Consider the following 16,925-nt stretch of genomic DNA (forward strand, 5'->3'; position numbering starts at 1 on the left):
TACTGATAAGTAAAGAGAGTGGGCTTGATGAGGAGAAAGGGAATAAAAAAAGCGGAGAAAGAGCTTTTGCAGCCAAGACAAATTCCTTCAGTGCTGATGTGAATGCTCATCTCCTTTCCTCCGTTCCTTCTACCTCCTCTCATCCCACTCTCCTCTCTTCCATTCCATCCATCTTTCAGATGGTTATGTTTTCATCTCAAGTCATGTCCAGCTGCAGTGTAGATGTGTCCTTCTCATGGACCAGGCCAAAATTAGTTTGTCTGTCTGTCTGTGTCTGGACGTGTTTTACTAATGTTGTCGGGACAATGCAATACTAATATAATTTTATTGTGTTTTTTATTGTTTCGATACCATCGAATGTTTGATTAGCTGACTAACTTGTTTTAAAAATATGATAACAAAACCATACTTTTGACAACCTTGTACTTCCTTATGGGGACAAAACACATAAAATCCCTATAATGTAAATAACAATAACATAAATAAATCATGACATTTTAGGTTGAAGACTTGGGTTAAGGGTAGGGTTAGGTCAAGGCTTAGGGTTAGGGTTTGACAAATAGTGATAATGGTTAGGGTCAGCGCCATAGTAAAAAGAGAGTTGACTCTTTGATCCCGGCGTCACATGGCATTGTGTTTCATGTATTTCTCAATAGTTCCAAACAAATCAACCTATTTAAATGAGTTCAAGTGGGACGGATAACAGCAGCAACTGCATTTGCTGCAATATTCGGTCAATATTAACGCAAAATGTGCATTGATTACGATGTGTAATTGACTACACTTATATTCAATATAACATTTTTTCTGGGCAGTGGCTGAGGGACCACATTAATCAGTCGTTGTGTGTCAATTTTGGAGGGAAGGGGGACTGCTCCCATAATGTAGAATTCATTTACAACACTCCACTATATTTATAACCTAAGTGCAGAATTAGATATACAATACTTATGTGTGGAAAACACTTTACAAGATAATGTAATGCAAAATAATACAAGGCAACCAACTGCATTCAACAAAACATTTTATACTATAATATATCCAGAGTGAAGGTAGATACGTTTTTCCTTGAATGGACAGTCTTCAAAGAAAGCATACAAGAGAAGAGAAGCATACAATTGTTCCAAATAGCCATTGCATTCTTCCACGGAAAAAGAAAAGAAGATGTGGACACCTTTCTGTGAGCACTCAATTCACTTCAGTGGATGACCACTACTCAAACTATCTCCAGACACACATGCAAAAATCACAGAGTCAACTGCTCATCCATTCAATGATAGCAAAAACATTCCAGCTCCAGACCAAAAGTAATGCTGCAGTTTAATTTCTTTGGTGAGAGCATTCCACTGCCATAAGCAGACCACATCATAGTCCCCAGATGAGGCCGGGCCTTGAGTCAAGTTGAGTTTGTCACTGCAAGATGGAGAACTAAAGAAAGATGAAACAGTGGTAAGGTAAGATATTTAAAATCAGAAATACACATTAAAAACAGATGTTAATTTAATCATATGTTTTAACATCAAGGTCATGGTGGTGGTACTATTCATGGGGAACCATAAACACTAGGTTTTGTTTCACTGTATTCTAACAACTGTTAAAAATATGACTTTAGTTTTTTTGTTTTATGTCCAAGCAGGTGACCGAAGAGGTTGTTTAAAGTGCAAGGGAAATCAAATACAATTCCACAGCAAGACCATTAGCTGAAAGGAATGGTGTTGAAATGCCTTTGTAACTTAAACTAATTGTATGTTCCATGTACACTATGTACATTTTTGCCAAAATATGGGCGAGAGCTTGTCTGGGTTATTTTTGGTGGTATGAGGTATTAGACCTCTACTCACTACTTTTAAAAGATACAGTGTTGGCATGTTTCTATGTTCTCATGTTTCATAAGTTATGTTATTATGTGTTCAGTGTGGGTGTATATGGATATGTAAGAGGGGATCATGTGATAAGCATACCAGTGTCCATTGTTTGAAGGAGAATTTGTGTGTTTATGTGTGGGTCTGCATGTGCATGGCTCATCAATTAGGTTGCAGGTGGAATTGAGTGAGAACATCTCCACTGGCTCACTGCACACCCATACACCTCCTGCACATCTGCTCATACACACAGACTCTCTCTCTCTCTCTCTCTCTCTCTCTCTCTCTCTCTCTCTCTCTCTCTCTCATCCAGAGTCGAGGCATAGTATAATTGCATGGCGATTTGACAGATAGCTTTGCATTATTGCTGCTTGCATCCTATGTGAATGTGTCCCCCAGTGCTGTGTGTACGGTCTTGTTAGGGCCCCTAATTTGGTTATTGCACTAATAAAGCTGGGAACCTGTGACACACGAGGCTCAAGCTTTATTGTTGCACCACTAGCGTATCTGCTGAGAGGGAGAGTCCTACTCCACCCTTCCAACTGATTATGGAGTTTACAGAGCTTCTCTTCTGAGAGGAAGTCAGGGAACATGTCAAAGGCACAGTGAAATCAAAAAAATACATTGCTACGCTGATTGTTTCTGTTTTCTCTTCCTGTTAAAATACTTCTGATGACTCCTGCACTCATGGTTGCATACATGAATTTGTCTTATCATGGATGTCAGTTGGCAAAGCCTGTGGTACATTTTCAGAAGAGTGCAGCTGAGGTCTAATTTATTTCTCCCTTTTCCTTTACTCTCCGGTCTACAGTAACAATGCCAGTGAGGGACATGTGAGAGGAGGTGAATGGTATTCCACAGCTTGTGTCACTGTGGTCCTACAGAGACTCTATGCTTACAAGTCATGGCTAAACAATTAGTTTTAATCCTTCAGAATTACAGCCCATCTACATTTTCCATTTCACTCAGAGACATGTGATATATTTGACACCTGATCGAGTTTTCCTCGCTGAGGAATAGCATGGGATATGATTGCAAGCCCTGGAAGAATGTTAAGTAAACATAACATCACATTGTAGTTAACATCACAGCATTAGGTTGCATCAGCAATATTCTGTATTTGTTTCTCATCGAAAGTGTCAATCATTGTTGTTTTCATTTTGTCTTCAGATGACCTTACTTTTATACCCTGATATACTGACCACACCATTCATTCGCTTAATTACACCTTGGGATGCTTTAGGCAGAAATATGCTTGAAATGAAGTTTTGTACAACATGTCCTGTGATCAGTGTTTATAGTATTTCTAAATGGCCACAATTGAATTTGGGCTGAAAAAAAAAAAATGGTGAAAAAATAGTGTCGTACTGTTGTACATACGAAAGTACTGGGCACCGTCCAATTCTGACATTATAAATGTGGGAGGTCTTCTAGACTCTGTTCGACCATCCACCAAACATTTTGGTTTATCATACAACCAATGCTTTGAAGGAATGCAAGATACACGGTCGTCATGCACACACAAATACATAGTTATAAACAAATATGTCAGCAATGTAAAGCTGCACATTTCACTGTGAATTTAATTAAGTAAGTAAGTAAGTAGTAACCTATGTTTTGTTCATGATTGGTATGCTCGATAACCCTAACCCAACATAAAAAAATGAAAATGTTTTTAATGTATGGAGGCACTCAGATGTAATCATGAAAATTCATGGAAAAGTAATGGAATTTTACCTAAGGTCACAGAGGAAACAGTGCTTCTCTCATATTCCGATTTTATTTGTCTCTCTTAATCTGCCATCTTTTTTCAGCTTTCTTTTCCCCTCTTCTTCCCTCTTTGTTCTCCTTCCTTTTACACTATCTGCTTTTCTGTTTCAGTCTTCCTCCCTACCTCCTTGCTGCTCTTTCAACCTGTCTCTCTCTCACTCACTCTCCCTCTGTCCTCTCCAGCTGAAATAATGAGAGTGTACCAGGGAGCTGTGCTGTGACGGGGCGATCGATGATCCTTGCTCCAACAGGCAGAGACAGGGGAGAGAGAGCGGGGGGAGAGAAATGGGAGACAGAGAAAGATGAGGATAAAAACCTGCAGACTGTCAGAGAGCAGAAAAAATGGAGCAGTGCGATGTTGCTTTTTGGAATTGTTAGATGCATCATAGTTTCAGGGAACGATAACTATTTCCAAAGCCAGCCTGCTGAATTAATTGGATTCCATTTTTAAAGCGGCCTGGTCAAGTGATGTGCTTCATAATTCAAATCCCTTGAAGTGTTTAGATTTTGATTAATTTCAACTTCAATTGTTGCCCTGTGAAATATAGGTTGCAGGTTGGTTAAATATCCAATGACAAGCATGTCATCTTGAAAAGCCTTAAATGTAACAATTTAATGTGCCTCCCTTTCAGCTGAACTGCTCTGCTCTTTTTTGGATCCAGTGACATTTTGTCAGTTAAGTTTTCTTCTTTCTGCTGAAAGACATTAAAATACATTTGAATGGTTAGCCTAACCAGTGGTTGATTCATGTGTAACTTTGAGCTATCTAGTGTGTAGATCCCCACCATGGGAACATGGAGAGCCTTTGATCAGTAGATCTGCTGACTGAGCAGCAGGTGACAGAGGAGACAGGTGCATGCTATTGCCTCCTAGTCACTCTTAACAAATCTGCATCAACTGATATTCGGTCACGTGGGAAGGATAAGCACATCCAACATCACAAAAGAATTTAACACGGAGCAACATTAGCATTCATGAAGAGTTTTCTTTAAACCTGACAAAAATAACTGCCTCTGTAGCTGTGAATACTACTGTGTTGCTGTGTATGCTGGCTCTGTGCCCACTGGTGGCTGTTTCCTCCAGTTTGAGAACAAGATGAAAAACATTGAGATAACTGATCTTAAACGGCCACTACTCTAACTTTGGTGTCAGTTGAAAATGTCAGCAGGGTCGATGCATCTCTTCTCTCTCTTCTCTTCTGGGTTGTTGGGGCAAAACAAAACAATCCCTCTCCTGTAAAGAAATCAGTTAACATGAATCATTGTCGTCTGATCGTATGGTTAATATTCACCATCTTGCAGCTACCTTTTTAGGGACGCAGTTTTTCGCGTCTTACGACGCGAAAAACTGCGATAAATTTCCCATAAGAAATGAATGGGACGGGTGAAAAAAACAAGATTGAAATTGGAGTTTTTCAAACATCTGTAGCTCAGGCATACATTCACCGAGAGACTTCATTTCAACTTTAAAATGTAGACCCAAGTCTGGTCTATTGGTGTGTTCATCCACATTTTGATTGGTCCTATAGTTTTTGATCAGTCACTGTTCAATGACAGTGATCGTTTGGAGGGAAATTTTGAGATTATAATGGGTGTGTATTGCGCGGAATGTTCGTGCTAGAGTGCGTGCTAGAGTGGCACAGAGTCTAAAAACGATCTGAAAATCTTCTCTTTTTCTCGTCGCTACGGCCACAAATTACACTCTACACGCATAATTTTGGGATCAGTTTGTAGACAAACTTGTCCTCTTTCGTGTGATGTCCTCGAAAAAGCCGAGAGACTTACTGAATTTAAATAGTGAGACTTTTTGTGCAGCCAGCTCCCTCCTGCTCTCCCATTAAGTCCCATGTTAAAATTCAGAGCTGTTTTGTGAGCAAAGCAGAAATGCCTCCTGTCTTTAGATCGCCATAAAACGAAAAGTTGTTGTGTCAGGAATAAAACGAGGAGATGGTCGGACTCAGGAAGTTCTCGGGAGTCCGATGATCTATAGTACACTCTGATACGAGGTACGGTTCTCTCACCAGAGGATTTAGTTCGCCGAACCCAAATCTCACTGCATACAATACAAACTCCTGTTCTCTGAGTCGCAGAGTCTTTTTAAGTCGACCATTTTGTCATTTTTCTAAAGAATATCTGGACATAAAACACACGTACATCTGGCCCAGACTTGTCCGCATCTCACAGTGTAATCGGTTTTTTGATAGCAGCTACGGTTTTGACACAATCGCAAGTTGTTCGGAAGAAACCGACAGCGAAAAAGCCGCTTTTCAGTTAACAGGTGTAACTGTCATTAACTGTCATTTACACACACACCGGTCAATAACCCACGCACACACATCTGCAGGACAACAAGCCTGAGAATGATTATCTTAACGAGCTCAGTCAAAACAAGGGCATTGTTTGAAAACAATCTCCGTCCAACAAGCAGTTAAACTCAGCTTCAGAAAGCTCTTTGCCAAAGAGGTTGAGACAGTAGTCACACAAATGCAGAAGTTACACAGGCACACACGCACACACACACACACACACACACACACATTCAGACACATATATACTATACACATCTCCATGTAGGAGCTGGTTGGGCTGCTTGTGTAGTTCAAGCAGACACACACACACAAACAGACGAAGACACACACATACGCAGTCACACACAATGACAGATACATAAACACACACACACAGACAAATGCATAATGAAAACCCCATCCCCCCGCCCCCTTGTTAACGCCGTTAGCTCTATTAGCTCTGTTAGCACAGTTAGCTCTGTTAGTGTTAGCGCCGTTAGCTCTATTCGCACCGTTAGCTGTTAGCTCCGTTAGTGTTAGCTCTGTTAGCTCCGTTAGCATTAGCTCCATTCATGTTTATTGATTCAGTTCATTAATTCATGTTAACAGAGACATGAAGCAGAGGAGAGAAGCAGACAGACAGCTGAGGTGATCAACAGAGACAGACAAGGAGAAAGCCACAGAAACACAGCTGAGAGCAATTCATTAATCAGGGACTGACTACCTCTGATATCTGCTGTTTTCTCACATTACAGCCTTTTTCAATTGTCCGCTGCTTCGCCATAGTTTCTCCTAGAGACTTCATTCAAACTTTAAAACGTAGATAATTTTGTCGGCTCGAACGCACCCCGTGTCCCTTTCAAAATTTCCCAGGGGGAATTTTCTAGTTTTGTCTACCGTTTGGTGGTGGGTAGTTACATGCAGTGGGTTTATTAAAGCTTTTCTTTCTGAAAGCCCCTGCTTGCTGTTGACAAAGGGGTTGGTGAGAGCAAATTTGAGGGCTAGAAACCAAAACAATAACCTAAGAGAGACTTACAACCTCTGCAGAGAAGAGGGGAACGGCAGGGTTTGGTAACAATTCTCTGTGGGTTTGTCTGTATGAGTAAGACTGAATCAGTCCAAACTTATATCTTGATTAAGAAATGTATTGCAAAATATGCAGAAGTTAGATATGTTTCAGCTTGGCTTAAATCTGCAGGCAGTTGTGCCACTAATACCCAAAATGCAGATTCATATTGAACGATTGTGGTCTTGAGTGTAGTCTGCAGAGAAAAAGACTAATTATGCCTTATCTTGCTGATTGATTGCACTGTATTGGCTGAAGCTGTCACAACTTGTTGGATGAGATTCACAGCCCTGCTCAGAGATGGTAATGAGGGTGTTTCTGTCCTCTGTAGCTCTCCAGCACTGCCACTCTGGAGGGTAAAGGTCAGCTGAAGTTCACCTCGGGCAAGTGGAGCCCCCATCACAATTGCAGCCAGCTCGCCACAGCGAATGATACGGCCATACGAGGCTGGGACCTTCGCACTATGAGGTGAGCTCTAGATATAATGTATCTCATTGCAATAATGTTGTGCTTTTACTGCTTAAGTAAGGGATCCGAGTACTTAACTATGTCAGTCACATAAACAAGTGCAACAAGTGATCTCAGTTCATGCCAACAACTGCTCAATCTTGTGTAAACAGTGTATCCAGAAAGAGGGTAGATACATTTTTCTTTGAGTGGACAGTCTTCAACGAAACTCATTTGACCTCCAACAGTAAGAGACAGATGACAAAAAGCAGGCCAGGAGAGATATACAGGTGTTCTGAATAGCCATTACATTCTTCCACCCCAGCAGTAGGAAGAAAAGGAGATGTGGACACCTGGCTGTGAGCGCTCAACATCTCCAGACTCACATGCAGGAATGAACGAGTCAGCTGCTCGTCCATACAGTGATAAGCAAAGACGTTCAAGCTCTAGACCAAAAGTAACGCTGCAGTTTATTTATTCTTATGGTGAGAGCATTCCACTGCCAGAAGCAGACCACATCATGGTCCCCAGTGGAGACCAGGTCCTGAGTTGAGTCAAGCCTGTCACTGCTGGAGAGAACTGATAGAGGTAGAGAAAGATGAAACAGACACCTGAAAGTCTGCACCTTAAACCCTCTGTCAGCAAAAACTAAACAATATAAAGCAGAATTCATGGCATGTTATGCCCTTCTCTATCACCTCTTAAAAGAGAGAGAAAGTGTTACCTTTACATAATGCAACATTAGATGGCATCCAAAAAACCTCATGTTGGTCCAGCAAGCATACTATAATGTTCTCTTTAAGCTTCACTGAACAATTTGCATTCATCAAAGCTCAAAGTTGAGCTCCAATTTCAATACCACAGTAGAACTGGGCTATTTACCAAGAAATATTGCAGTTTCACGTGTATACATTTCTTTACAGAAAAGGAGGGTATAGAGATATCACACTGGTGTTTCCAACTTTTGGAGGGGCACTTTGAACCTTCAGAGTGTCCCCTAAGTGGCAGTGTAGATGTGCTTCTTTCACAGGAAGCTTACATCACTAGCATGAGATATTTATGTGTTTTCTATGACATACTCACAAGTCCACAAACAATGTTTTTTGAGAAATAAAAAGAATGGTATTGCTTCTTCTTCTCCTTCTTCTTCTTCTTTAGACTAGACAGACTACAGTGTTTAAATCCAACACTGCAGTCTGCAGTTAAAATGTGACTTAATTTTATTGTTATGCACAAACAGTTGGCCAAAGAGACAGTTTGGCTCTTCCCTCCCTAGAGCTCGTCCCACCACAAGGCTGTGCAGTTTTGGGAGCCATTTTCTATCTCTTCCACTCTATTAGGGCTGTGCCTTGATCCACACGTGCACATACGCACACCCACACAGACACATACACAATAATAAAGACCATGGAAATAATAACTAAAGAACAACCTTACTGGATGCAAGCTAGCCATCTTATCATCATCAGTCAAACTAAACAATAGTCGCAACTAAGTGTTGCTAACAACAAATCTAATAACCGAAGATCAGTATTACAGCACATGCACCTGACTTAAAACCAGTTGGATGTTTTCAGCCTGCATTTAGTTCTGACAGACGTGAGTCATGTAAGTTAAACTCTCAGAGCTTAAATGTGTCACTGTATGTTTACATACATCACATACATGTGAATCATCAGGCTGAATGAACACAGGAAACGGGAAACTTTCCCTCCTATCTATATCAATACTGCACATTTATAGCATATGTTTAAGACAAGCCCTACATATCCAGTCACTGAAAAGCTCTGTGATTTGCGTCTTTTAATATTGTGTTATCCAATCAATGATATCTAATTGAATCATATTGTTTCAAATTATGACTGAAGCTGTTTGTTTACATCATTTCAACAAAATAGTTAAACTATATTCAGACTTTAATTGATGAATTATTTCAAATCTTCTGTTATGCATTATGATCTTTATGTAAGATTTCCTTGCTAAATCATTTTCTAATTTCCATAGTTCACACTACAAACTTTGCTGGTATGTCTAGTAGCTCAACTGGACATACCACAACAAGCACCGATTAACAATACAGAGCCAGACAACTGCTGACCATAAATACTATTTTTTTGCCAGTAGAAACACACTGCATATTTCTGAGCTGCAGTACAGGATACGGACAATGTAATTATATTAGCTGATTTTAACATAATATAATTAATATCAGTCATAGACAAAATGCTGTTTAGACTTATCAATACCAGTGACTACGAATGTGACAGTATCACATTTTTTTGGTCATTGTGACAAAAATATCCCAGTAAACTGCATTACTGTTTGTGTTAAAATATAATAAAAAGTGTTTGCTAACAGCCCAGTCAGCACAGTTTGGTATTCTGGCTCAGACAAAAAAGATGGTGCAACTCACTGCATCCACAAACCTATATTCAGCTATCTGATCCAGCTAATCCAGCTGTAGTGAGTTACAGTGGTGACCCAAATATCCCACCTTTAATTGAAATTGACTTGAATATGCTTTCATCAATATACTGTTGATATTGTGCCTGACATTGATAAAAGGCTAAAAGTCTTGTTACTTTAATTTGGACATGGACTGGACCTGGGCGTAGTCTCAAGAATTGAAGCTGGTATTGAATGCAGATCCTTACATGACTTATTCTTTGAGATTTCCTCATTTGAATAATAATGCTGGTCAATTCAGACTGTATTTTTAGTAAGGTAAGGTTATATGTAAAAACGTTGCTAAAAGAAGATTCATATTCCTCAATCTGACATCCTAAAACTCTGGTATGTTATCTGAAAAATTACAACCAAAATCCAGCCATCATGACCCATAGCATTGCCGTTAAATCATATGATGTGCTCCTTGACAGAACCTATATTCACCACATGTCCTTTATGTCTTTATCTAAAAATATTACCATCAATAAAATTGAGGACAGGGGCAAAAAAAAACAAAAAACAACCCTGCACATTGCTATGATTTTAATCCACATTCTGAGTTCTGTTTTTGTCCAGAAGAATCTGGAAAATAGACATCCAGGAGTGTCATGATGTTCTCTGTGGAAACACTAGGAAGGCAGTGGTAACAGTGGACTGACTGGCGGAGGGAATCTGTGAATTTCCTCTTTTCTCTTTATGGTTTTGTTTGCCATTCATGATTCTAATGAAGTGTAAGCTTCACCTCAGCACACGATCAAGTGTGAGGTGCCGGAACACAAATTTTCCTGCTTGACGTGCAGCACGTGTACTAGCACACATTAACCCAGGTTATCAGCTACCCACCTTACAGCCACTAGCGATGCATGTGCATTGTGTGTGTGTGTGCTTTCTTAGTGTTCGCTGTGTCTCTGAGGTATGTGGTTAGCGAGGTCAGCATGTGTGTACATGTGGGCTCTGCTAGAGGATTGATAATCACCTCGCTATCCATCGCCAAGATAACGGAACTGTGCCGAAGAGAGAGAGAAGGGTGCTGGTTGAAGGAGAAAGACAAGGAAAGGGACAGGGAGACTGAGTATATTTAGATGTGTATCACAGCCCCAGATACGATCGTTGAATATATCACTCCCCATCAGCCCCATAACAAATTGTAGAGCTTCTGCACGCTCCGTTTTGGCCGTTCTCCTCCCGCTGTGCTATTTTGAAAGATGCAACAGTACTGATGTGGCTGCCGGCACAAAGGAAGGGAGGGGGCGGCAGCACAGGGCTTGTTAGCAGAGACCATAGTCTAATCTGGAATATCAGTGTATGGAAAGATATCTTGTGCATTATTTCATACTAATTTCCCAGGAATTTAGCTGGTATATTTGAAACCTGAATTGAACCTTGAGATATACACTAAAATTCAAAATAAAGCTCTGTGTGTTTGAACAGTGTTTGGTAACACTTTGAAAGGGTGTGCATAAGACTGACATGACACCATCATAACCATGACATGACACCTGCCGTAAAAATGAAGTTTTTATTAGTGCTCATGACTCTTGTCATTAAGTGTAAATCGGTCAATATGGTTCCGCCAGTGGAGTCATCGAGATAGCTTTAACTACATAGCCCACATTAAAAATGACATGATGACAGTCTCTGTTGGTTAAGGGGTAGATGGCTGTTAATTTAGCTTAGCCCAAAAAACAACACAAACAAAACAGAGTAGGATGAAGTGGATTTTACTTTCATATGGGTAGGGAACACAGTAATGTTTGTTAGAATGAACAATAAATCTAATAGTCACTTCCCCTAAAAGTCTTACATATAATAAAATATAAAAAGCAAAATGTAAACAAAACAAAACAAATCAATGTTATAGCTTCAGGTCGTTGCAAATAATAAGCCTGTGGTTTCTCTATGCTTTTTGTCAGTTATCCATTGTAGTGATGAACTGAATGAATAACTACAGCCTTCTTTACTCCTTTAATCGAACATTTTAGACAGACAGAAGCAACAGAGGGCATGGTGTGTGTTTGTGCGTTGTGTGTTCATGCGTGCACATCCGAGTGCAAGTGTGAAGTGGTTGTGAGTGGAAAGCTTGCAAGTGTGAATGAGCAGTGAGTCATGTTTGTGTGTGTGCATGTGTCTGTTTGAGTAAGTGACATGTGTGTGACAAGTGACTGTGTGCTCACCTGTGTTTGCTCTATAATGTGTGTACCTTTCTGCTTGTGTGTGTGTGTGTTGTTGTTGCGTGCTCATGCCACTACATACTGTAAATGCAGCCTACTTGTGCATTTGTAGGTGTGTGTGTGTGATTTTGTGTGTGTGTCAAGTTAGGGTGGCAGCTGTGTGATGGCAGCCTCTCAGCACGCTCCACTGCCTCCTCAGACGACCTTTGAGGTGTCCCCTCGCACACACACACAGACACACACACAGACACACACTCTAAAGCACACAAAGACACCTCTTCTCTTCTCTTCTCTTCTCTTCTCTTCTCTTCTCTTCTCTTCTCTTCTCTTCTCTTCTCTTCTCTTCTCTTCTGTTTGTCCTGGGGCTTGTCACCCACTCTGCCCAATCACAGCTGCCCTACTCTGAAATAAGGACATGGGGAACAGCCCAGCAGTGGCAGCCACCACTAGTTACTTATCTAACACATTGGAGAGTACAGTATCTACATCACCACATCAGCCAGACACACAGTGCTTCAAAAAAAAAAAGAAAAAAAAAAAAGCATGCAAAGATATCACAGCTTATAAAACATATATGGACCCTGTTCTAGTCTGTACTGATGTAATATGCAGTATCATGCAAATTGTGGAGGGATCTGCTCCAATATTGGGGGCGTAAAAAATTGCAAAATTGTTCCGCATTTTCTCTTCTTGTCTTCTTCATTGTACCCTTGCTTTTACATTATTCACAATATAGTCCCTGTTGCACAGGGCTGTTGTTGTGACTTTAAGGCAAGGTCATTTTCATTAATACTGTACACATTTTAAAGGTCATGTTCACTTTTGCTGTAGGTTGTCAGAAGCTGCTTGGCAGCGTTTTGAAGAGTTTCCTTGATGAACAATATGTACAAAAGGCTGAAGGTTTTTTTTAGATAGATAGATAGATAGATATACTTTAATTATCCCAAGCTGGGAAATTGCAGGAATATGGTATGTGTAACAAATATGTAATTGTCACAAAATATTGATTAAATATACAGCAGATTTTATATACAGAAGATCGACGTGGTTGAAGTGATGACACCGCAGAGCTCCCATTTAGGACAAATAATCGGGGTTGCTGTTTGTGACATAATTAAATGCATTTAGACACATTACAATAAAGAGTTGAATTCATGAAAAAACAGACTTGCTCCATTTGATACGCTTAGGCTGGACTTGGCCTGGTATGATAAAAAAAATTAGGTTGCTAATGTTAGATAATGTCAGCAAAGATATAGCTACATAATTGATGTTGCAACGATTGTTTGCTGACTTAGTGACATTTAACTCACGCTACCTCTCTCATTTTAGCATGTTACAAATCTTTGATAAAGTTAAAAAAAATAACACTTAGATATTGCATGCCAGACCTACTAAGCACAGAACATTTGTATAGAATTGCATTAGATTGTACAGGTGTACCTAATAAAGTGGCCACTGAGTGTATGTTCAAATACATTTAATGTTTAAGGTCCACAAAGGTGCATAGGTGGTGGACAAGTGGTAGCAACTATTGATGTAACTAAAGCTTGACAGTGGATGTGGGCTGGTCTCCCCCATCCACTGGTACAATTAAAACCCATGATTGACTCAGCTGGTCTTTACCTTCAAGATCTTGTTGTTTCATGGTGCAAACATTTATTGAGATAACCAGGGGAATTATCAGGTCTTGAATTCTTGTTGCATTTCTGATGCCACAATTTCTTGAGAAAATGCAAAAAACCCCAAACCTTGTTTAATCCTTGTTAAAAAAAAAAAAAAGAAAGGCTCATTATTCATTTGATACAGTTGCAGTCTCCCTGTCACTGAGAAATAATCTCTAGCTGTGAAGTGATGTAGCCTTGTCTGCCTACAGTCATGCCGCTTTCTATTGTTGGCATATGCAAGCAACCTTTGAACCCATAAAGAAATGCAAGACTGGAAAGAGTTTGAAATCAGGAAATTGCTGAGGAACCATGCAGGTCGAATACAATGATCACAGCCTTAAAGAAACAAAATGTCAGTGAAAGTTAAGACAATATATGCAAGCATATGTAGGTAACAATTATTATTATTCAAAATGTCTTTGTAGAGAACTGATGAAAAACAGCTTTGTGTTAGTTGGGGAACCAACTGTGTATCATTCCTGGCACACTATGGTGCTTTGAACCTTTGAATAATATTAGGCTAGCGAAAAGGCATGTAAAACCAGCCACTGGGTATACTGTACAGCTGTGTGTGAGTGCGTGTGTGTGAGAGAGACAGACAGACAGACAGACAGACAGACAGAAAGAGACAGCTAGACAGACGCCTGTCTCTGGAGATGTTCTTACACCGGCCAACAGTCCACAGTGAGGGCCAACACACACACACTGAGCTGTGTAATAGCTGTCAGGCCTGCGGCCATACCATGCACTGCAGGGTGCATACTGAAAAGCAGTGCAGTGCTGCAGTGAAGCATGGACTCTCTGCACGTCCCCTGTGGTGTGTATTTATGCGTGTGAGTGTCAGCAAGAGATAGCATGACGGAGAGTGAGCAACAAAAAGAGAGAGGGAGCACAATGAGCAGATATTGAAAGAAAGCCGGCATAAAAGAAGGTGAAATGATTGATAGTGGCACTATTTGCTCCTTCATAGTCCAGGTTAAAAGCCAGCATCAAAACTCCTCATTCAGAAAGAGAAGACAGGCTCCTGTTCACACGCATGCCTCCTGACCAAAAACAGCTTTTTCATTCCACCTATTCAACAGATTTGGCAGTGCTTCAGTGTACCATAATGACAGGGTAACCAAGGTAAACCATTATTCAAAAGCCTTTTCCATCATGTTTTACTCTCATATTCAATATAGCGCCATTATGTAAAACGTGTTGCCTATTAGGAGTATCATGTTTCACATGCTCATATGAGCCATTATGCAAAAGATGTCAGCTGTTTTTGAAATAGTGGTTGTCCATATGCTGCTGATTTGAGGGTGACCTTTTGAACCTGGCTACTGCCAAACTGATCATCTTTAACCTCATCATGTGCTCCAAGTCTCTCTCATCCCTAGTAGACATGAACCAGACATATTACTGTACTAAGACCTTGAAATTAATGAAATAAAAATGTTTCGTCACCGTTGGTACACCTCTCAAGCTTTCTGTTATTACACGGCTCAAACGCAGTTTACAGTGATAATGGAGGCAGATTTAACTCTCGAAATTTGATTAGAATGTTTTGAAATAGTGGGTCCTTGATTTGAGTCTGAGGTAGACACAGCCAAACTTCTCATCTCATCAGTCTATTTTGCAGGCTGAAATGAAGACTACAATTAGTAGATTTTGTCGGCAGCTCATCCACTACAATATCTATTAACATTAATTATACAACCATATTATATATAAGATCCATAGTGTTGTATTATGTACATATACTATCTGTTACTAATATTTGCGTATATCACACACATAAATATATAGCATATGTATCTACCATGCTGTATTGAGCTACAAGTCTATTAGAACTGTGAATGCTATTGTGATTGCATCTCAGTCAACCCCCCCCCCCCCCTTTGCCTCTTTCTCTTTGTTTCTCTCTCTGTCTCTCTCTCTCTCTCTCTGTCTTTCTCTCTCTCTCTCTCTCTCACCCAACTGGTCAAGGCAGATGGCCGCCCACCCAGAGCCTGGTTCTGCTCGAGGTTTCTGCCTGTTAAAAGGAAGTTTTTCCTCGCCACTGTCACCAAGTGCTTACTCATGAGGGAATTTTGGGGTCTTTGCAGATAGACTTTGGTCTGTACCTATATACCTCCTATATGCTCTATATGGAAAGTGTTCTGAGACAACTTTGGTTGTGCTATATGGTTGTGTTGTGCTATATAAATAAAATTTAAAATTGAATTAGCCAAAACTAAGATATTGTAACATCCAGGGCTGACTTCCACACTGTGGATGTGTTGGTTTTTTTGTATTTGTTTTTATGTAACCTGCAGCCCAACAAACTAATGTTGTAAGTTAAAGATATGCTTGCTCTTGGCTCTGAAATAATGACAGGCAGCAGTCACAGTACTGTAAGTAGTAAGCTAGTTAGCCAGACATGCTAACATTTGTAGCCTATGCTCTTTACACTTTTGCTTATGTGTTTTAGGCTTTGCAAAGATCCACTCTGCCAGTGAAATTGAGTGTTGGGATTGTAACATTGTCTTTGGGAAGTTTACACTGGTTTTCTCTTCACAACCTTTGGGAGGACTTCATGCTAACCTTCAAAAATCTCCCCAATCATTTAGGCAGCTTGATGTAACGATCCCTTACTTTTACGCCTGGGCAGACTCTCCCCCTCTCCTCTTCCCTCCTTTCTTCTCTCCCCCACTGTACCTGCCTGCCTGCATGCCTCTCTTTCTCCCATCTTTCTTTCTCTGCCAGCTCCGTCTCAAAGCCAGGCTTTAATTTTGATCAGCAATGAAATGATTGCTCTCCTCTTTCGATTTTTCTTTTCTACCCTCCCTCCCCACAGCAGTTGTCATAGAAACAGAGACGTGTACGTGTGCGTTTATGTGTGTGTGACTATGAGCATGTGTGTTCCAGCCCATCCCCTCAGCAGAGTGATTTATCACCCAGACTGTGTGTGTGTGTCTGTGTCTGTGTGTGTGTGTGTGCTTGCCAAATGTGTACTTCTATCTACCTGTGTAGCTGCCCTCTCACACCTAGATCTTCTTCTGTATTTACTCACATAAAAAGTATTTGGAAGAGTGTGTTTTCCCAGTTTTATGTTTTTATCTGTGAGCCTAACAGTGTGTGTAATAGGTCCCCTGTCCCCTCATCAACCCCCATCACGCACACATCTCAGCCTTGCTGGCTGGATGATCTGAGATTGAGTGTGTTTGGTGGCTTAGGCCAGCC

General features: G+C 40.4%; 1 protein-coding gene across 1 annotated transcript in view; it reads left to right on the forward strand.

The window, feature by feature from the left end:
- eipr1 (EARP complex and GARP complex interacting protein 1) overlaps nucleotides 1-16,925 on the forward strand; it is a 70,709-nt gene that overhangs the window by 32,714 nt on the left and 21,070 nt on the right. The window contains exon 6 of the mRNA XM_041953570.1: nucleotides 7,317-7,453. Coding sequence (XP_041809504.1) covers nucleotides 7,317-7,453 — 137 coding nt within the window. The remainder of the gene's footprint in view (nucleotides 1-7,316; nucleotides 7,454-16,925) is intronic.

Source organism: Chelmon rostratus, chromosome 15 (genome assembly GCF_017976325.1).
Source record: "Chelmon rostratus isolate fCheRos1 chromosome 15, fCheRos1.pri, whole genome shotgun sequence".
NCBI classification, from domain to species: domain Eukaryota; kingdom Metazoa; phylum Chordata; class Actinopteri; order Chaetodontiformes; family Chaetodontidae; genus Chelmon; species Chelmon rostratus.